Below are 22,609 nucleotides of genomic sequence, written 5' to 3'. Positions count from 1 at the left end.
CATGTATTCAGCCCAAGTATAATGTTTCCATGTCAGGTTTGTGGAGAGGCAGCTCATGTGAACACAGAGTTTTAAAGGTTTTTCAGTGCAATAAAAGCATCAATAAACAACTGTTCTCTAGGCCGGAGTGATGCTCTGTCTCCACAGCGGATCTGCGCGCGCCTTTGTCAGAGGCTTTTGCGCATGCTCCCTGTATCCTCCCATCTCCATCACCGAGCCGCACCGAGCCGCACCGGGCAGTACCGAGCCGCACCGAGGCGTGTCCGTCTGACCGCGCCCGTGATCCGCTCCGCCGCCGCGTCTCCGCCGCGTCACCGCCGCGTCTCCGCGTCTCCGCCGCGTCTCTTTATGGAAGTGAAGTAACGGGAGGCCGCGCGCGTCTGTCGTCCTTCGTCCTGTCGCGTCTCACCCACAAAATGGCGGACGTCACGGAGCTCCGGCCCTCGTACGGTGAGTGAGGCCCGGACACACGGGGAAACGGCGGGTGGAAACAGCGGCCCTGCCCGCGGGACAGAGCCGCTGTTTCCCGGGGACAGTGGCCTCACGGGGCCCGGGATGGTCCGGGTTTAGTCCAGGTTTAGTCCTGGTTTACTCCTGGTTTAGTCCAGGGTTAGTCCTGGTTTAGACCAGGTTTAGTCCTGGTTTAGTCCTGGTTTAGACCAGGTTTAGTCCTGGTTTAGTCCAGGTTTAGACCTGGGTTTGTCCTGGTTTAGTCCAGTTTTAGACCTGGTTTAGTCCTGGTTTAGTCCAGGTTTAGACCTGGTTTAGCCCTGGTTTAGACCTGGTTTAGTCCAGGTTTAGTCTAGGTTTAGTCCGGGTTTAGTCCAGGTTTAGTCCTGGTTTAGTCTAGGTTTAGTCCGGGTTTAATCCAGGTTTAGTCCTGGTTTAGACCAGGTTTAGACCTGGTTTAGTCCAGGTTTAGTCCTGGTTTAGTCCAGGTTTAGACCTGGTTTAGTCCTGGTTTAGTCTAGGTTTAGTCCGGGTTTAGTCCAGGTTTAGTCCTGGTTTAGTCCTGGTTTAGTCCTGGTTTAGTCCGGGTTTAGTCCAGGTTTAGTCCTGGTTTAGTCCAGGTTTAGTCCTGGTTTAGACCAGGTTTAGTCCTGGTTTAGTCCAGGTTTAGACCTGGTTTAGTCCTGGTTTTGTCCAGGTTTAGACCTGGTTTAGTCCTGGTTTAGTCCAGGTTTAGACCTGGTTTAGCCCTGGTTTAGACCTGGTTCAGTCCTGGTTTAGTCTAGGTTTAGTCCTGGTTTAGTCCTGGTTTAGTCCAGGTTTAGTCCTGGTTTAGTCCTGGTTTACTCTAGGTTTAGTCCTGGTTTAGTCCAGGTTTAGTCCTGGTTTAGACCTGGTTTAGTCCAGGTTTAGTCCTGGTTTAGTCCTGGTTTAGTCGTGGTTTAGACCTGGTTTAGTCCTGGTTTGGTCCAGGTTTAGTCCTGGTTTAGACCTGGTTTAGTCCTGGTTTAGACCAGGTTTAGTCCTGGTTTAGACCAGGTTTAGTCCGGGTTTAGTCCAGGTTTAGTCCTGGTTTAGTCCAGGTTTAGTCCTGGTTTAGACCAGGTTTAGTCCTGGTTTAGTCCAGGTTTAGTCCTGGTTTAGTCCAGGTTTAGTCCTGGTTTAGTCTAGGTTTAGTCCAGGTTTAGTCCTGGTTTAGTCCAGGTTTAGTCCTGGTTTAGTCCTGGTTTAGTCCTGTTTTAGTCCTGGTTTAGTCCTGGTTTAGTCTAGGTTTAGTCCAGGTTTAGTCCAGGTTTAGTCCTGGTTTAGTCCTGGTTTAGTCCGGGTTTAGTCCTGGTTTAGTCTGGGTTTAGTCCAGGTTTAGTCCTGGTTTAGTCTAGGTTTAGTCCTGGTTTAGTCCAGGTTTAGTCCTGGTTTAGACCTGGTTTAGTCCTGGTTTGGTCCAGTTCTGGTGAATTAAAGTTGGGTTCAGTCCACGTTTGGATCCCTGGGCGGATCCTGTTTATTCCCAACACTTTTAGCCTCATTTCTCTCAGCTTTAGTCTCATTTATCTCAGCTTTAGCCTCATTTCTCTCAGCTTTAGCCTCATTTCTCTCAGCTTTAGTCTCATTTCTCTCAGCTTTAGCCTCATTTCTCTCAGCTTTAGTCTCATTTCTCTCAGCTTTAGCCTCATTTCTCTCAGCTTTAGCCTCATTTCTCTCAGCTTTAGTCTCATTTATCTCAGCTTTAGCCTCATTTCTCTCAGCTTTAGCCTCATTTCTCTCAGCTTTAGTCTCATTTCTCTCAGCTTTAGTCTCATTTCTCTCAGCTTTAGTCTCATTTCTCTCAGCTTTAGTCTCATTTCTCTCAGCTTTAGCCTCATTTCTCTCAGCTTTAGCCTCATTTCTCTCAGCTTTAGTCTCATTTATCTCAGCTTTAGTCTCATTTCTCTCAGCTTTAGCCTCATTTCTCTCAGCTTTAGCCTCATTTCTCTCAGCTTTAGCCTCATTTCTCTCAGCTTTAGTCTCATTTCTCTCAGCTTTAGTCTCATTTCTCTCAGCTTTAGCCTCATTTATCTCAGCTTTAGTCTCATTTCTCTCAGCTTTAGTCTCATTTCTCTCAGCTTTAGTCTCATTTCTCTCAGCTTTAGCCTCATTTCTCTCAGCTTTAGTCTCATTTCTCTCAGCTTTAGTCTCATTTCTCTCAGCTTTAGTCTCATTTCTCTCAGCTTTAGTCTCATTTCTCTCAGCTTTAGCCTCATTTCTCTCAGCTTTAGTCTCATTTCTCTCAGCTTTAGTCTCATTTCTCTCAGCTTTAGTCTCATTTCTCTCAGCTTTAGTCTCATTTCTCTCAGCTTTAGCCTCATTTCTCTCAGCTTTAGCCTCATTTCTCTCAGCTTTAGTCTCATTTATCTCAGCTTTAGCCTCATTTCTCTCAGCTTTAGTCTCATTTCTCTCAGCTTTAGCCTCATTTCTCTCAGCTTTAGCCTCATTTCTCTCAGCTTTAGTCTCATTTCTCTCAGCTTTAGTCTCATTTCTCTCAGCTTTAGTCTCATTTATCTCAGCTTTAGTCTCATTTCTCTCAGCTTTAGTCTCATTTCTCTCAGCTTTAGTCTCATTTCTCTCAGCTTTAGTCTCATTTCTCTCAGCTTTAGTCTCATTTCTCTCAGCTTTAGCCTCATTTCTCTCAGCTTTAGTCTCATTTCTCTCAGCTTTAGTCTCATTTCTCTCAGCTTTAGTCTCATTTCTCTCAGCTTTAGTCTCATTTATCTCAGCTTTAGTCTCATTTATCTCAGCTTTAGTCTCATTTATCTCAGCTTTAGCCTCATTTCTCTCAGCTTTAGCCTCATTTCTCTCAGCTTTAGTCTCATTTCTCTCAGCTTTAGCCTCATTTCTCTCAGCTTTAGCCTCATTTCTCTCAGCTTTAGCCTCATTTCTCTCAGCTTTAGCCTCATTTCTCTCAGCTTTAGCCTCATTTCTCTCAGCTTTAGTCTCATTTCTCTCAGCTTTAGCCTCATTTCTCTCAGCTTTAGCCTCATTTCTCTCAGCTTTAGCCTCATTTCTCTCAGCTTTAGCCTCATTTCTCTCAGCTTTAGCCTCATTTCTCTCAGCTTTAGCCTCATTTCTCTCAGCTTTAGTCTCATTTCTCTCAGCTTTAGTCTCATTTCTCTCAGCTTTAGTCTCATTTCTCTCAGCTTTAGCCTCATTTCTCTCAGCTTTAGTCTCATTTCTCTCAGCTTTAGCCTCATTTCTCTCAGCTTTAGTCTCATTTCTCTCAGCTTTAGCCTCATTTCTCTCAGCTTTAGTAGCGTTGCTGTTTTCCCTGCTGGTTTTAGATGATTTTATATCTCATGTTTTGGGATGATTCTTGGTCTTTTTTTAGTCTTTTTTGTGTGAATGTGGTTGCTGGAGCGTGTAGCTGCGAGAGGCCGAGGATGAGGCGCTCCCGGCGGGGGAGGGGCTCCCGGCGGGGGAGGGGCTCCCGGTGGGGGAGGGGCTCCCGGCGGGGGAGGGGCTGACGTCATGTCCCGGGACAAACACACGTTCTTCTGTGTCACCGGTGTTTTTGTCACGTGACCATCAGCTCTGAAATGTGTTCTTCTGTTGGAGACAGACCTGGACCTGGACCTGGACCTGGACCTGGACCTGGACCTGGACCTGGACCTGGACCTGGACCTGGACCTGGACCTGGACCTGGACTTGACTTGACTTGGACCTGGACCTGGACCTGGACCTGGACCTGGACCTGGACCTGGACCTGGACTCGACCTGGACTCGACCTGGACTCGACCTGGACTCGACCTGGACTTGACTTGGACCTGGACCTGGACTCGACCTGGACTCGACCTGGACTTGACTTGGACCTGGACCCGGACCTGGACCTGGACTTGACTTGGACCTGGACCTGGACCTGGACCTGGACCTGGACTCGACCTGGACTTGACCTGGACCTGACCTGGACTCGACCTGGACTCGACCTGGACTCGACCTGGACTCGACCTGGACTTGACCTGGACTTGACCTGGACTTGACCTGGACTTGACCTGGACCTGACCTGGACTCGACCTGGACCTGACCTGGACCTGACCTGGACTCGACCTGGACTCGACCTGGACTCGACCTGGACCTGACCTGGACTTGACCTGGACTTGACCTGGACCTGACCTGGACTCGACCTGGACTCGACCTGGACTCGACCTGGACCTGACCTGGACTCGACCTGGACTCGACCTGGACTCGACCTGGACTCGACCTGGACTTGACCTGGACTTGACCTGGACTTGACCTGGACTCGACCTGGACTCGACCTGGACCTGACCTGGACCTGACCTGGACTCGACCTGGACTCGACCTGGACTCGACCTGGACCTGACCTGGACTTGACCTGGACTTGACCTGGACCTGACCTGGTCTTGACCTGGACTTGACCTGGACCTGACCTGGACTCGACCTGGACCTGACCTGGACTTGACCTGGACTTGACCTGGACCTGACCTGGTCTTGACCTGGACTTGACCTGGACCTGACCTGGACTCGACCTGGTCTTGACCTGGACTTGACCTGGACTCGACCTGGACCCGACCTGGACCTGACCTGGACTTGACCTGGACTTGACTCTAAAATGCTTGGGATTCTTGGAGTAAAGTTCATAGTTCAAGTTCAAAGTTTGCTGTGACCCGACCGACATGTTTCAAGTGGGTCGGACGGTAAATTCTTATTTTTTTAACTTTGAAGGCAAAAAAAAAAGATCCAAATGTTGCCATTTTTTGACTCGGAGTGACCACCAGGGGTCAAGCTTCAACAGTCCAGGGGTCAAGCTTCAACAGTCCAGGGGTCAAGCTTCAACAGTCCAGGGGTCAAGCTTCAACAGTCCAGGGGTCAGAGGCTTCAACAGTCCAGGGGTCAGACTTCAACAGTCCAGGGGTCAGAGGCTTCAACAGTCCAGGGGTCAGGCTTCAACAGTCCAGGGGTCAGGCTTCAACAGTCCAGGGGTCAGGCTTCAACAGTCCAGGGGTCAGAGGCTTCAACAGTCCAGGGGTCAGAGGCTTCAACAGTCCAGGGGTCAGAGGCTTCAACAGTCCAGGGGTCAAGGGCTTCAACAGTCCAGGGGTCAGGCTTCAACAGTCCAGGGGTCAGACTTCAACAGTCCAGGAGTCAGAGGCTTCAACAGTCCAGGGGTCAGAGGCTTCAACAGTCCAGGGGTCAGAGGCTTCAACAGTCCAGGGGTCAGACTTCAACAGTCCAGGGGTCAGAGGCTTCAACAGTCCAGGGGTCAGGCTTCAACAGTCCAGGGGTCAGAGGCTTCAACAGTCCAGGGGTCAGAGGCTTCAACAGTCCAGGGGTCAGGCTTCAACAGTCCAGGGGTCAGAGGCTTCAACAGTCCAGGGGTCAGAGGCTTCAACAGTCCAGGGGTCAGGCTTCAACAGTCCAGGGGTCAGACTTCAACAGTCCAGGGGTCAGAGGCTTCAACAGTCCAGGGGTCAGGCTTCAACAGTCCAGAGGTCAGAGGCTTCAACAGTCCAGGGGTCAGAGGCTTCAACAGTCCAGGGGTCAGAGGCTTCAACAGTCCAGGGGTCAGAGGCTTCAACAGTCCAGGGGTCAGGCTTCAACAGTCCAGGGGTCAGAGGCTTCAACAGTCCAGGGGTCAGAGGCTTCAACAGTCCAGGGGTCAGAGGCTTCAACAGTCCAGGGGTCAGAGGCTTCAACAGTCCAGGGGTCAGAGGCTTCAACAGTCCAGGGGTCAGGCTTCAACAGTCCAGGGGTCAGAGGCTTCAACAATCCAGGGGTCAGAGGCTTCAACAGTCCAGGGGTCAGAGGCTTCAACAATCCAGGGGTCAGAGGCTTCAACAGTCCAGGGGTCAGGCTTCAACAGTCCAGGGGTCAGAGGCTTCAACAGTCCAGGGGTCAGAGGCTTCAACAGTCCAGGGGTCAGGTTTCAACAGTCCAGAGGTCAGAGGCTTCAACAGTCCAGGGGTCAGAGGCTTCAACAGTCCAGGGCTCAGACTTCAACAGTCCAGGGGTCAGAGGCTTCAACAGTCCAGGGGTCAGAGGCTTCAACAGTCCAGGGGTCAGGCTTCAACAGTCCAGAGGTCAGAGGCTTCAACAGTCCAGGGGTCAGAGGCTTCAACAGTCCAGGGGTCAGGCTTCAACAGTCCAGAGGTCAGAGGCTTCAACAGTCCAGGGGTCAGAGGCTTCAACAGTCCAGGGGTCAGGCTTCAACAGTCCAGAGGTCAGAGGCTTCAACAGTCCAGGGGTCAGAGGCTTCAACAGTCCAGGGGTCAGAGGCTTCAACAGTCCAGGGGTCAGAGGCTTCAACAGTCCAGGGGTCAGAGGCTTCAACAGTCCAGGGGTCAGAGGCTTCAACAGTCCAGGGGTCAGGCTTCAACAGTCCAGGGGTCAGAGGCTTCAACAGTCCAGGGGTCAGAGGCTTCAACAGTCCAGGGGTCAGAGGCTTCAACAGTCCAGGGGTCAGAGGCTTCAACAGTCCAGGGGTCAGAGGCTTCAACAGTCCAGGGGTCAGGCTTCAACAGTCCAGGGGTCAGAGGCTTCAACAATCCAGGGGTCAGAGGCTTCAACAGTCCAGGGGTCAGAGGCTTCAACAATCCAGGGGTCAGAGGCTTCAACAGTCCAGGGGTCAGGCTTCAACAGTCCAGGGGTCAGAGGCTTCAACAGTCCAGGGGTCAGAGGCTTCAACAGTCCAGGGGTCAGAGGCTTCAACAGTCCAGGGGTCAGGTTTCAACAGTCCAGAGGTCAGAGGCTTCAACAGTCCAGGGGTCAGAGGCTTCAACAGTCCAGAGGTCAGAGGCTTCAACAGTCCAGGGGTCAGACTTCAACAGTCCAGGGGTCAGAGGCTTCAACAGTCCAGGGGTCAGAGGCTTCAACAGTCCAGGGGTCAGAGGCTTCAACAGTCCAGGGGTCAGAGGCTTCAACAGTCCAGGGGTCAGAGGCTTCAACAGTCCAGGGGTCAGAGGCTTCAACAGTCCAGGGGTCAGAGGCTTCAACAGTCCAGGGGTCAAGGGCTTCAACAGTCCAGGGGTCAGAGGCTTCAACAGTCCAGGGGTCAGGCTTCAACAGTCCAGGGGTCAGAGGCTTCAACAGTCCAGGGGTCAGAGGCTTCAACAGTCCAGGGGTCAAGGGCTTCAACAGTCCAGGGGTCAGAGGCTTCAACAGTCCAGGGGTCAGGCTTCAACAGTCCAGGGGTCAGAGGCTTCAACAGTCTTTATTTTGGTAGTGAAGGCGAGCGGGGGGAACATGCGGGGGACACGGGCGCCGCCATGTTTGTTGTGATGACGCTGCTGGGCGTGTTTCAATCCCAGAATGCATTGCATAAGTCAAATTTAAATGACGCGACTCCATGATAGAGGACAACATGAGCGGTGGCGAGGGCAGTGGCGCTGACAGAGGCAAACTGACAGGTTAAAGACAATATAGTTCCCTCCCGTAGGGTCTGTTTAATGCACATGGAGGACCCAAAATGAAGACGCACCTGCGCCGCACAATGTGTTATTTTTCCTTCGAGATGAAAGATAAGTTTACCAGCGCTATAAAGATATTGTACACTACGCTTTAGGAAAGAACGAAAAATAAAAGATTTGTTTGTTTTTTTGGTTTTATACCGGGTCGGTCGGGTTAAGGCGACAGACGGTTTTAAATGTAGTGTTTCAAACAAAGATGGAAAACACTGACATTATTCAAGACTTTGGAGAAGCTGTTTGTGTTCTCTTTTTATCAAGCGTGTGGAATGTTCTTATTACATTTACTCATAATGGTCCAAATACATGCGTCTGCTGTTTTCCTGACCGCTGCAAAAGAGGCTGGACGTTTGTGTTCATGGATAAAAACTGAACAAACACCAAATCATTTCAAGATCGTTCGAAAACTGTCCTGAAAAGCTCACATTCTGTCCTCTCGATGGCATTTGTTTTGTATCAAGATTTGACCAAATGAGGATCAAGTTTTGACACTAGTTCTTTTGCAGCTTTAGCCTCCGCGCGCCGTTCACTTTACTTTGGTCCTGGTCCTGGTCCTGGTCCTGGTCCTGGTCCTGGTCCTGGTTCTGGTTCTGGTCCCGGTCCTGGTTCCGGTCCTGGTCCCGGTCCTGGTTCTGGTCCTGGTCCCGGTCCTGGTTCCGGTTCTTGTTCTGGTTCTGGTCCTGGTCCTGGTCCTGGTCCCGGTCCCGGTCCTGGTTCTGGTCCTTGTTCTGGTCCCGGTCCTGGTCCCGATCCTGGTCCTGGTCCTGGTCCTGGTTCTGGTCCTGGTCCCGGTCCCGGTCCCGGTTCTGGTCATGGTCCTGGTCCCGGTCCTGGTTCTGGTCCCGGTCCCGGTCCTGGTCCTGGTTCTGGTCCTGGTCCTGGTTCCGGTCCCGGTCCTGGTTCTGGTCCTTGTTCTGGTCCCGGTCCTGGTCCCGGTCCCGGTTCTGGTCCTTGTTCTGGTCCCGGTTCTGGTCCTTGTTCTGGTCCCGGTCCTGGTCCTGGTTCTGGTCCTGGTCCTGGTCCCGGTTCTGGTCGTGGTCCTGGTCCCGGTCCTGGTTCTGGTCCCGGTCCTGGTCCTGGTTCTGGTCCTGGTCCTGGTTCCGGTCCCGGTCCTGGTTCTGGTCCTTGTTCTGGTCCCGGTCCTGGTCCCGGTCCCGGTTCTGGTCCCGATCCCGGTTCTGGTCCTTGTTCTGGTCCCGGTTCTGGTCCTTGTTCTGGTCCCGGTCCTGGTCCTGGTTCTGGTCCTGGTCCTGGTCCCGGTCCCGGTTCTGGTCGTGGTCCTGGTCCCTGTCCTGGTTCTGGTCCCGGTCCTGGTCCTGGTTCTGGTCCTGGTCCTGGTTCCGGTCCCGGTCCTGGTTCTGGTCCTTGTTCTGGTCCCGGTCCTGGTCCCGGTCCCGGTCCTGGTCCCGGTCCCGGTTCTGGTCCCGATCCCGGTTCTGGTCCTTGTTCTGGTCCCGGTCCTGGTTCTGGTTCTGGTTCTGGTTCTGACACGGTCTCTCTCTCTTCACAGGCATGTCCCCGGTCTTGGCTGGGTTCTTGGGGGCCGGTCTCTTGGTTCTGGTGGTTCTGGTCCTGGTTCTGCTCTGGTCCTTCTGTCAGCGTCGTTACAGTTCGTCTCGGTACAAACTTCATCCCGATCGATACTGCGACACCGAGGATCCGCCCTACAGGTCCGCCCACATTTGAACACGCCCACAGTGCATTTGAACACGCCCACATTTGAACACGCCCACAGTGCATTCGAACACGCCCACAGTGCATTCGAATACGCCCACAGTGCATTGGAACACGCCCACAGTGCATTGGAACACGCCCACAGTGCATTCGAATACGCCCACAGTGCATTAGAACACGCCCACAGTGCATTTGAACACGCCCACAATGCATTTGAACACGCCCACGGTGCATTTAAACACGCCCACAATGCATTCGAACACGCCCACAGTGCATTTGAACACGCCCACGGTGCATTTGAACACGCCCACAATGCATTTGAACACGCCCACAGTGCATTTGAACACGCCCACGGTGCATTTCAACACGCCCACAGTGCATTTGAACACGCCCACAGTGCATTTGAACACGCCCACAGTGCATTTCAACACGCCCACAGTGCATTTGAACACGCCCACAGTGCATTTCAACACGCCCACAGTGCATTTGAACACGCCCACAGTGCATTTGAACACGCCCACAGTGCATTTGAACACGCCCACAGTGCATTTGAATACGCCCACTGTGCATTTGAACACGCCCACAGTGCATTTGAATACGCCCACAGTGCATTTGAACACGCCCACAGTGCATTTGAACACACCCACAATGCATTTGAATACGCCCACAGTGCATTTGAACACGCCCACAGTGCATTTGAATACGCCCACAGTGCATTTGAACACACCCACTATGCATTTGAATACGCCCACAGTGCATTTGAACACGCCCACAGTGCATTTGAATACGCCCACAGTGCATTTGAACACGCCCACAGTGCATTTGAACACGCCCACAGTGCATTTGAACACGCCCACAGTGCATTTGAACACGCCCACAGTGCATTTGAACACGCCCACAGTGCATTGGAACACGCCCACAGTGCATTTGAACACGCCCACAGTGCATTGGAACACGCCCACAGTGCATTTGAACACGCCCATAGTGCATTGGAACACACCCACAGTGCATTTGAACACGCCCACAGTGCATTTGAACACACCCACAGTGCATTTGAACACGCCCACAGTGCATTTGAACACGCATAACATAACCCACATATTACGTATTATTAAAGCTGTGTTTCCTGCTCTGGCGCCCCCTGCAGGTTCATCCACATGCTGAAGGGCATCAGTATTTACCCCGAGTCCCTGAGCGGCAGCAAACGCATCAGTGTTTGTCCCGAGTCCGGAGGAGGAAGCAAACGCATCGTCCGCAGCGTGAGGCGAGAAACAGAGCGCCGCAGCCGAGTGCACGTGGACGCCGCTGACAGCCTGCTGGACGGTAAGAAAACACCAGAATGTCACGTAAAAACAGCCTGCTGGACGTGAGAAAACAGGTTAAAAACAGCTCGTTCACTTACTTCATGTTTTCAGAGCGTTTGAATCTTTCACTACTATGAATTCATAAGTTTCAGAACTAGAGTCACTGTCACATTGAAGCTAACAAACATGAGCATGCTAACAAACGTGAGCATGCTAACAGACATGAGCATGCTAACAGACATGAGCTTGCTAATATACATGAGCATGCTAACAAACATGAGCATGCTAACAGACATGAGCATGCTAACAGACATGAGCTTGCTAATATACATGAGCATGCTAACAAACATGAGCATGCTAACAAACATGAGCATGCTAACAGACATGAGCATGCTAACAGACATGAGCTTGCTAATATACATGAGCATGCTAACAAACATGAGCATGCTAACAGACATGAGCATGCTAACAGACATGAGCTTGCTAATATACATGAGCATGCTAACAAACATGAGCATGCTAACAAACATGAGCATGCTAACAGACATGAGCATGCTAACAGACATGAGCATGCTAACAAACATGAGCATGCTAACAAACATGAGCATGCTAACAAACATGAGCATGCTAACAAACATGAGCATGCTAACAGACATGAGCATGCTAACAGACATGAGCATGCTAACAAACATGAGCATGCTAACAAACATGAGCATGCTAACAGACATGAGCATGCTAACAAACATGAGCATGCTAACAGACATGAGCATGCTAACAAACATGAGCATGCTAACAGACATGAGCATGCTAACAAACATGAGCATGCTAACAGACATGAGCATGCTAACAAACATGTAAGTAAGTAAGTAAGTAAATGTTATTTCTATAGCACCTTTCACAGACAGAAGTCACAAAGTGCTTCACAAAACACAGAAAAAAACAATAAAAACACAAAAAACTTACAGTGAACAAAACATATACAACAATATACAGTCAAATCAGTCCGTAAAACAAGTGCATTTAAAAGGCTTGACTAAATAAAAAGGTTTTAATCTGAGCCTTAAAAGCAGTAACTGAGTCCAGTGACCGTAGGGAGAACGGAAGATGGTTCCAGAGTCTGGAACAGTCTGGAAGGATCTGTCTCCTCTGGTCCCAAAACGGGTGCGAGGAACCAACAGTTCCTGGTCCAAGGACCTTAGTGAGCGAGAGGGAGCGTACGGTGTGATCAGATCGCTGATGTACGATGGGGCCTGACCATTTAAATCTCTAAAAGTTAAAACAAGAATTTTAAACTGTATCCGGTAGGAGACGGGCTCCAGTGAAGGGCTCTGAGGGTGAAATGTGGCCCTTCTATTTGTGCGGGTCAAGATCCTCACTGCAGAGTTCTGGACCAGCTGCAGACGAGAGAGTTCCTTCTTGTTAAGACAGGAAAACAAACTGTTACAATAGTCCAAACGTGAAGACACAAATGCATGAATTATAAGATTATAAGTACATGAGCATGCTAACATACATGAGCATGCTAACAGACATGAGCATGCTAACAGACATGAGCATGCTAACAAACATGAGCATGCTAACAAACATGAGCATGCTAACAGACATGAGCATGCTAACATACATGAGCATGCTAACAAACATGAGCATGCTAACAAACATGAGCATGCTAACAAACATGAGCATGCTAACAAACATGAGCATGCTAACAGACATGAGCATGCTAACAGACATGAGCATGCTAACATACATGAGCATGCTAACAAACATGAGCATGCTAACATACATGAGCATGCTAACAGACATGAGCATGCTAACAAACATGAGCATGCTAACAGACATGACCATGCTAACAAACATGAGCATGCTAACATACATGAGCATGCTAACAAACATGAGCATGCTAACAGACATGAGCATGCTAACAGACATGAGCATGCTAACAAACATGAGCATGCTAACAAACATGAGCATGCTAACAGACATGAAAAGGCTAACAGACATGAGCATGCTAACAGACATGAGCATGCTAACAGACATGAGCATGCTAACACCTCTCTGTGGTATGAACATCTTTGACTCTCTCTCTTCCTTTAGGCCTTGTTGATGGACAGCTGCAGATGGGTCACCTGGCCCCGCCCTCTGACCCCTCAGGCCCCTCCCTCTCCGGGCGGCCCGAGTACCAGTCCGAGTCCAGCCCAGACTCCGGTTCAGACCCGGGTTCAGACCCCAGTTCAGACCCCGGCTCTGAGTCCCTGGGCTCGCTCAGTCTCACCGTGGACTATAACTTTCCTAAGAAGGCGCTGGTGGTGACGGTGGTCGGGGCGCGGGGGCTTCCGGCGGTCAGTGGGGGCAGTTCTGACCCGTACGTGAAGCTGACCATCCTCCCGGAGAAGAAGCACCGCGTGAAGACTCGCGTCCTGCGCCGGACGCTGGAGCCGCTCTTCGACGAGACGTTCAGCTTCTACGGCGTGAGCTACAGCGCGCTGCCCGAGCTCACGCTGCACTTCCTCGTGCTCAGCTTCGACCGCTTCGCCCGCGACGACGTCATCGGGGAAACGCTGGTCCCACTGAAGGGCGTCGACCCGAGCACCGGGCGAGTGCACCTGACGCAGGACATCGCCCGCCGCAGCACGCAGGTGACGCAGAGACACACACACAGAGAGACACAGAGACACACAGAGAGAGAGACACAGAGACACACACAGAGAGAGACACAGAGACACACACACAGAGAGACACAGAGACACACAGAGAAAGAGACACAGAGACACACACAGAGAGAGACACAGAGACACACACAGAGAGAGACACAGAGACACACACAGAGAGAGACACAGAGACACACACACAGAGAGAGACACAGAGACACACACACAGAGAGACACACAGAGAGAGAGACACACACAGAGAGAGACACAGAGACACACAGAGACACACAGAGACACAGAGAGACACAGAGAGAGACACACAGAGACACACACAGAGAGAGACACAGAGACACACACAGAGAGAGACACAGAGACACACAGAGAGAGACACAGAGACACACACACAGAGAGAGACACACAGAGAGACACACAGAGACACACACACAGAGACACACAGAGACACACAGAGACACACAGAGACACAGAGAGAGACACAGAGACACACACACAGAGACACACACACACACACACACACAGAGAGAGAGAGAGACACAAACTGCAGTTTCTTTGTTTATTGTGTTGAAGCAGCATCACCATGGTAACAGTAAACAGGAGCTCACATGTTCTATTGTGAAGCCGATGTCTCACTCTTTAACAGCAAAGTCTCTGTCTCAGGATTCCGTCCTGGTCCTGGTCCTGGTCCTGGTCCATGTGGGTTTCACTTGATGGAGAATCCAGATTGAAGTCACATGATCAGTTTAACAATCATCAACACAATCTGATATTTCCAGGTCATACATGCCACGCCCCTCACACACACTAGCTTTAGCCACGCCCCTCACACACGCTAGCTTTAGCCACGCCCTTCACACACGCTAGCTTTAGCCACGCCCCTCACACACGCTAGCTTTAGCCACGCCCCTCACACACACTAGCTTTAGCCACGCCCCTCACACACGCTAGCTTTAGCCACGCCCCTCACACACACTAGCTTTAGCCACGCCCCTCACACACACTAGCTTTAGCCACGCCCCTCACACACGCTAGCTTTAGCCACGCCCCTCACACACGCTAGCTTTAGCCACGCCCCTCACACACGCTAGCTTTAGCCACGCCCCTCACACACACTAGCTTTAGCCACGCCCCTCACACACACTAGCTTTAGCCACGCCCCTCACACACACTAGCTTTAGCCACGCCCCTCACACACGCTAGCTTTAGCCACGCCCCTCACACACGCTAGCTTTAGCCACGCCCCTCACACACGCTAGCTTTAGCCACGCCCCTGACACACACTAGCTTTAGCCACGCCCCTGACACACACTAGCTTTAGCCACGCCCCTCACACACACTAGCTTTAGCCACGCCCCTCACAAACACTAGCTTTAGCCACGCCCCTCACACACACTAGCTTTAGCCACGCCCCTCACACACACTAGCTTTAGCCACGCCCCTCACACACGCTAGCTTTAGCCACGCCCCTCACACACGCTAGCTTTAGCCACGCCCCTGACACACACTAGCTTTAGCCACGCCCCTGACACACACTAGCTTTAGCCACGCCCCTCACACACACTAGCTTTAGCCACGCCCCTCACACACACTAGCTTTAGCCACGCCCCTCACACACACTAGCTTTAGCCACGCCCCTCACACACACTAGCTTTAGCCACGCCCCTCACACACACTAGCTTTAGCCACGCCCCTCACACACACTAGCTTTAGCCACGCCCCTCACACACACTAGCTTTAGCCACGCCCCTCACACACGCTAGCTTTAGCCACGCCCCTCACACACGCTAGCTTTAGCCACGCCCCTCACACACGCTAGCTTTAGCCACGCCCCTGACACACACTAGCTTTAGCCACGCCCCTGACACACACTAGCTTTAGCCACGCCCCTCACACACACTAGCTTTAGCCACGCCCCTCACAAACACTAGCTTTAGCCACGCCCCTCACACACACTAGCTTTAGCCACGCCCCTCACACACACTAGCTTTAGCCACGCCCCTCACACACGCTAGCTTTAGCCACGCCCCTCACACACGCTAGCTTTAGCCACGCCCCTGACACACACTAGCTTTAGCCACGCCCCTGACACACACTAGCTTTAGCCACGCCCCTCACACACACTAGCTTTAGCCACGCCCCTCACACACACTAGCTTTAGCCACGCCCCTCACACACACTAGCTTTAGCCACGCCCCTCACACACACTAGCTTTAGCCACGCCCCTCACACACACTAGCTTTAGCCACGCCCCTCACACACACTAGCTTTAGCCACGCCCCTCACACTGGAATTACATCTTTTTGTGACTCAGATCGAGCTCAGGAGTCAAAGATTTTTGTTGGATCAGATCTTGAGTTCTAGACCGCTCTGTTTGTTTGTTTGTTTGTTTGTTTGTTTACCTGATCTGGTTTGTGGTTGCAGAGTTCGGGCTGTGGCGAGCTCTTGACCTCTCTGTGTTATCAGCCGGTGTCTCATCGCCTCAGCGTGGTCGTCCTGAAGGCCAGACACCTGCCCAAGATGGACGCCAGCCTCTCTGCAAGTGAGAACCTGGACTGGACCTAGACTGGACCGACCGGTCAGGGACTGGACCTGGACGGGACCTGGACTGGTCAGGGACTGGTCAGGGACTGGACATGGACCGGTAAGGGACTGGTCAGGGACTGGACTTGGACTGGACCAGGACTGGACTGGACCTGGACCGGTCAGGGACTGGACCTGGACGGGACCTGGACTGGTCAGGGACTGGACCTGGACGGGACCTGGACTGGTCAGGGATTGGTCAGGGACTGGACCTGGACCGGACCTGGTCAGGGGACCGGTCAGGGACTGGTCAGGGGCCGGACAGTTCTGAAGCTCTTCTCTCTTTCAGACCCGTACGTGAAGGTAAACGTGTTTTACGGACGCAAACGCATCGCGAAGAAGAAGACGCACGTGAAGAAGAGCACGCTGAACCCGGTGTTCAACGAGTCGTTCATCTACGACATCCCGCCCGACCTTCTGCCCCAGATCAGCCTCGAGCTCCTGGTCCTGGACTTCGACCGGACCACCAAGAACCAGGTCCTGGGCCGTCTGCAGCTGGGCCTGACCAGTCTGTCCGTGTCCGGCGCCGCGCACTGGAGCGAGGTGTGCCAGAACCCGCGGCGCCAGATCTCCAAGTGGCACAGCCTGGCGCACTTCTGAGGGGCGGGGCCGAGGGGCGGGAGGCATGCTGAGGGGCGGGGCAGATGCAGGGGGAGGATCGCGCTCATTTGAACTGTTCCTGGACTTTTTGTTGTAAAACTCTGCGATGACGACGTCCAGGAGTCTCACGTTTAACGTTTTAACCTGATGTTGAAATCCTCTCGCTCTCGTGTCCGTCGCACCACAAACGAGTCACGTTTAAATATATAATCATAATGTAATATATAATCATAATCATAATGTAGATCATACTTAAGGCTTTGCAAACGGAACAAAAGAATCACTGTGTTTTCCCTCACGTCGGCTTCAGTTACAAACAGACCTGAAGGTTCCACTTCACGCTTTAGTCTCTGAGGACACCAGGGGGAGGGGGGCGGGGGGAGGGGCGTGTTACAGGGGGGAGGGGGCGTGTTACAGGGGGGAGGGGCGTGTTACAGGGGGGAGGGGGCGTGTTACAGGGGGGAGGGGCGTGTTACAGGGGGGAGGGGGCGTGTTACAGGGGGGAGGGGCGTGTTACAGGGGGGAGGGGGCGTGTTACAGGGGGGAGGGGCGTGTTACAGGGGGGAGGGGGCGTGTTACATGGGGAGGGGGCGTGTTACAGGGGGCGTGTTACAGGGGGGATAGGGCGTGTTACAGGGGGGATAGGGCGTGTTACATGGGGAGGGGGCGTGTTACAGGGGGGATAGGGCGTGTTACATGGGGAGGGGGCGTGTTAGAGGGGGCGTGTTACAGGGGGGATAGGGCGTGTTACATGGGGGATAGGGCGTGTTACATGGGGAGGGGGCGTGTTACAGGGGGCGTGTTACAGGGGGGATAGGGCGTGTTACATGGGGAGGGGGCGTGTTACAGGGGGGATAGGGCGTGTTACATGGGGAGGGGGCGTGTTACAGGGGGGAGGGGCGTGTTACAGGGGGGAGGGGGCGTGTTACAGGGGGGAGGGGCGTGTTACAGGGGGGAGGGGGCGTGTTACAGGGGGGAGGGGCGTGTTACAGGGGGGAGGGGGCGTGTTAGAGGGGACGTGTTACAGGGGGGATAGGGCGTGTTACATGGGGAGGGGGCGTGTTACAGGGGGCGTGTTACAGGGGGGATAGGGCGTGTTACAGGGGGGATAGGGCGTGTTACATGGGGAGGGGGCGTGTTACAGGGGGGATAGGGCGTGTTACATGGGGAGGGGGCGTGTTAGAGGGGGCGTGTTACAGGGGGGATAGGGCGTGTTACATGGGGGATAGGGCGTGTTACATGGGGAGGGGGCGTGTTACAGGGGGCGTGTTACAGGGGGGATAGGGCGTGTTACATGGGGAGGGGGCGTGTTACAGGGGGGATAGGGCGTGTTACATGGGGAGGGGGCGTGTTACAGGGGGGAGGGGCGTGTTACAGGGGGGAGGGGGCGTGTTACAGGGGGGAGGGGCGTGTTACAGGGGGGAGGGGGCGTGTTACAGGGGGGAGGGGCGTGTTACAGGGGGGAGGGGGCGTGTTAGAGGGGACGTGTTACAGGGGGGATAGGGCGTGTTACATGGGGAGGGGGCGTGTTACAGGGGGCGTGTTACAGGGGGGATAGGGCGTGTTACAGGGGGGATAGGGCGTGTTACATGGGGAGGGGGCGTGTTACAGGGGGGATAGGGCGTGTTACATGGGGAGGGGGCGTGTTAGAGGGGGCGTGTTACAGGGGGGATAGGGCGTGTTACATGGGGGATAGGGCGTGTTACATGGGGAGGGGGCGTGTTACAGGGGGCGTGTTACAGGGGGGATAGGGCGTGTTACATGGGGAGGGGGCGTGTTACAGGGGGGATAGGGCGTGTTACATGGGGAGGGGGCGTGTTAGAGGGGGCGTGTTACAGGGGGGAGGGGCGTGTTACAGGGGGGAGGGGGCGTGTTAGAGGGGGCGTGTTACAGGGGGGATAGGGCGAGTTACATGGGGAGGGGGCGTGTTAGAGGGGGCGTGTTACAGGGGGGATAGGGCGTGTTACAGGGGGGATAGGGCGTGTTACATGGGGAGGGGGCGTGTTACAGGGGGGATAGGGCGTGTTACATGGGGAGGGGGCGTGTTAGAGGGGGCGTGTTACAGGGGGGATAGGGCGTGTTACAGGGGGGATAGGGCGTGTTACATGGGGAGGGGGCGTGTTAGAGGGGGCGTGTTACAGGGGGGATAGGGCGTGTTACAGGGGGATAGGGCGTGTTACAGGGGGGATAGGGCGTGTTACATGGGGAGGGGGCATGTTACAGGGGGGATAGGGCGTGTTACATGGGGAGGGGGCGTGTTAGAGGGGGCGTGTTACAGGGGGGATAGGGCGTGTTACAGGGGGATAGGGCGTGTTACAGGGGGGAGGGGCGTGTTACATGGGGAGGGGGCATGTTAGAGGGGGCGTGTTACAGGGGGGAGGGGGCGTGTTACAGGGGGGAGGGGGCGTGTTAGAGGGGGCGTGTTACAGGGGGGATAGGGCGTGTTACAGGGGGGAGGGGGGGTGTTACAGGGGGGAGGGGGCGTGTTAGAGGGGGCGTGTTACAGGGGGGATAGGGCGTGTTACATGGGGAGGGGGCGTGTTACAGGGGGCGTGTTACAGGGGGGATAGGGCGTGTTACATGGGGATAGGGCGTGTTACAGGGGGGATAGGGCGTGTTACAGGGGGGAGGGGCGTGTTAGAGGGGGCGTGTTACAGGGGGGATAGGGCGTGTTACATGGGGAGGGGGCGTGTTACAGGGGGCGTGTTACAGGGGGGATAGGGCGTGTTACATGGGGATAGGGCGTGTTACAGGGGGGATAGGGCGTGTTACAGGGGGGAGGGGCGTGTTAGAGGGGGCGTGTTACAGGGGGGATAGGGCGTGTTACATGGGGAGGGGGCGTGTTACAGGGGGCGTGTTACAGGGGGGATAGGGCGTGTTACATGGGGATAGGGCGTGTTACAGGGGGGATAGGGCGTGTTACATGGGGGAGGGGCGTGTTAGAGGGGGCGTGTTACAGGGGGGATAGGGCGTGTTACAGGTACAGAGTGCTTCAAGGGGGAGGGGCTGGAACGTGGTCTGCTCATCCGAGGAGAAGGAGAGAGACTGTTCTTTAGCTGAAGGACCATGTGTGAGGACCATACAAGACTGGACTCTCCACTCCCCTTCACAATAAAAGACTGGACTCTCCACTCCCCTTCACAATAAAAGACTGGACTCTCCACTCCCCTTCACAATAAAAGACTGGACTCTCCACTCCCCTTCACAATAAAAGCCTGGATTAAGAAGGTTTTTGAAAATGAGCACATTTCATGATTTAAATGTGAATCCATATCTTTAAAGGTGCACTATGTCTTCATAACTTTAAAGGTGCACTATGTCACTTTCCTGGTGGTTTTCATGGATTGTCGTGTTTAAAGTCAAACTGTGGAACATTTCAGGTAAAACAGGACGTGGGAGATTTATACATGAAATGAATAAATACTGACGGAGGAATAAGTCTTCATCTCCATGGCGACGAGCGGGTGGTGGAAATGTCACGCAGTGCACCTTTAAACCAACGCTTTCATCTGTTGCATCTTAAATCTGGTGTCAAAATAAAAGCGTGTCAAAATAAAAGCGTGTCAAAATAAAAGCGTGTCAAAATAAAAGCGTGTCAAAATAAAAGCAGATAAACAGAGACATGTTTATTACGGAGTTGCATTTTTGAGGATGTGAAACGTGGTGTTGTCGCATGTCGTGTCCAGGAAACGGTCAGATGCTGAAGTCGTGCGGAAGAGGAAACGTGTAAATACAGTTTGAAAAGATCAGATTCAAACGGTCGTCTTTGTCGTGTTCATTTTGGCTGCAGCTGTCAATAAAACCTGTCCCAAAGTTCAACACGCCTCCGCCTCTGAGTTTAGAGCTTTGACTCTGAGTTTAGAGCTTTGACTCTGAGTTTAGAGCTTTGACTCTGTGTTTAGAGCTTTGACTCTGAGTTTAGAGCTTTGACTCTGTGTTTAGAGCTTTGACTCTGAGTTTAGAGCTTGACTCAGTGTTTAGAGCTTTGACTCTGTGTTTAGAGCTTTGACTCTGTGTTTAGAGCTTTGACTCTGAGTTTAGAGCTTTGACTCTGAGTTTAGAGCTTTGACTCAGTGTTTAGAGCTTTGACTCTGTGTTTAGAGCTTTGACTCTGAGTTTAGAGCTTTGACTCTGAGTTTAGAGCTTTGACTCAGTGTTTAGAGCTTTGACTCTGTGTTTAGAGCTTTGACTCTGAGTTTAGAGCTTTGACTCTGAGTTTAGAGCTTTGACTCTGAGTTTAGAGCTTTGACTCTGTGTTTAGAGCTTTGACTCAGTGTTTAGAGCTTTGACTCTGTGTTTAGAGCTTTGACTCTGAGTTTAGAGCTTTGACTCTGAGTTTAGAGCTTTGACTCAGTGTTTAGAGCTTTGACTCTGTGTTTAGAGCTTTGACTCTGAGTTTAGAGCTTTGACTCTGAGTTTAGAGCTTTGACTCTGAGTTTAGATAAGATAAGATAAGATATTCCTTTATTGTCCCACATGGGGAAATTTCATTGGTGCAACGCAGGTAGATACAGAGGTAGATACAGAAGAACAGATCACTTATAGGAAGTCTGAAAAACACTTTCAGTAGAAGATCTCCTATAAATAAATAAAAACTCCCATAGACAAATAAATACATAAATAAATACATAAATACCATGTCATGTGATCACAACAGCACATGGATTTCATAGTAATTGCACAAAGAGCGTTTAACTCTGAGTTTAGAGCTTCTAGTCCTGGTTTAGATCTGGTTTAGACCTGGTTTAGTCCTGGTTTAGACCTGGTTTAGACCTGGTTTAGACCTGGTTTAGACCTGGTTAAGTCCTGGTTTAGTCCTGGTTTAGACCTGGTTTAGACCTGGTTTAGACCTGGTTTAGACCTGGTTTAGACCTGGTTAAGTCCTGGTTTAGTCCTGGTTTAGACCTGGTTTAGACCTGGTTTAGACCTGGTTTAGACCTGGTTTAGACCTGGTTTAGTCCTGGTTTAGACCTGGTTTAGACCTGGTTTAGACCTTGTTTAGTCCTGGTTAAGTCCTGGTTTAGACCTGGTTTAGACCTGGTTTAGACCTGGTTTAGGCCTGGTTTAGTCCTGGTTTAGACCTGGTTTAGACCTGGTTTAGACCTGGTTAAGTCCTGGTTTAGTCCTGGTTTAGACCTGGTTTAGACCTGGTTAAGTCCTGGTTAAGTCCTGGTTAAGTCCTGGTTTAGACCTGGTTTAGACCTGGTTTAGACCTGGTTTAGGCCTGGTTTAGTCCTGGTTTAGACCTGGTTTAGACCTGGTTTAGACCTGGTTTAGTCCTGGTTTAGACCTGGTTTAGACCTGGTTTAGAACTGGTTTAGACCTGGTTTAGTCCTGGTTTAGTCCTAGTTTAGACCTGGTTTGGACCTAGTTTAGACCTGGTTTAGACCTGGTTTAGACCTGGTTTGGACCTGGTTTAGACCTGGTTTGGACCTGGTTTAGACCTGGTTTAGTCCTAGTTTAGACCTGGTTTGGACCTGGTTTAGACCTGGTTTAGACCTGGTTTGGACCTGGTTTAGTCCTGGTTTAGACCTGGTTTAAACCTGGTTTAGTCCTAGTTTAGACCTGGTTTGGACCTGGTTTGGACCTGGTTTAGTCCTGGTTTAGACCTGGTTTAGTCCTGGTTTAGACCTGGTTTGGTTTAGACCTGGTTTAGTCCTGGTTTAGACCTGGTTTAGACCTGGTTTAGACCTGGTTTGGACCTGGTTTGGACCTGGTTTAGACCTGGTTTGGACCTGGTTTGGACCTGGTTTAGACCTGGTTTAGACCTGGTTTAGACCTGGTTTGGACCTGGTTTGGACCTGGTTTAGACCTGGTTTAGACCTGGTTTGGACCTGGTTTAGACCTGGTTTGGACCTGGTTTAGACCTGGTTTAGTCCTAGTTTAG

At 52.2% G+C, this 22,609-nt stretch overlaps 1 protein-coding gene across 1 annotated transcript; it reads left to right on the top strand.

Moving 5' to 3' along the window:
* Positions 1-231: 231 nt before the first annotated feature.
* Positions 232-16,741, top strand: LOC140374281 (synaptotagmin-11-like). Its single transcript, XM_072461128.1, has 6 exons — positions 232-450; positions 9,412-9,571; positions 10,723-10,898; positions 12,974-13,515; positions 15,964-16,081; positions 16,412-16,741. Exons 1-6 carry the CDS (start codon positions 417-419, stop codon positions 16,720-16,722), a joined length of 1,341 nt encoding a protein of 446 aa, XP_072317229.1. The 5' UTR covers positions 232-416; the 3' UTR covers positions 16,723-16,741.
* The last annotated feature ends 5,868 nt before the right edge of the window (positions 16,742-22,609 follow it).

Source organism: Eucyclogobius newberryi, unplaced genomic scaffold (assembly GCF_026437365.1).
Source record: "Eucyclogobius newberryi isolate DKJ021-1_F unplaced genomic scaffold, fEucNew1.0.hap1 SCAF_3, whole genome shotgun sequence".
In the NCBI taxonomy this organism is placed as follows: domain Eukaryota; kingdom Metazoa; phylum Chordata; class Actinopteri; order Gobiiformes; family Gobiidae; genus Eucyclogobius; species Eucyclogobius newberryi.
The sequence above is the reverse complement of the archived record's forward strand: the minus strand, read 5'-3'. Positions and strand labels throughout refer to the sequence as shown.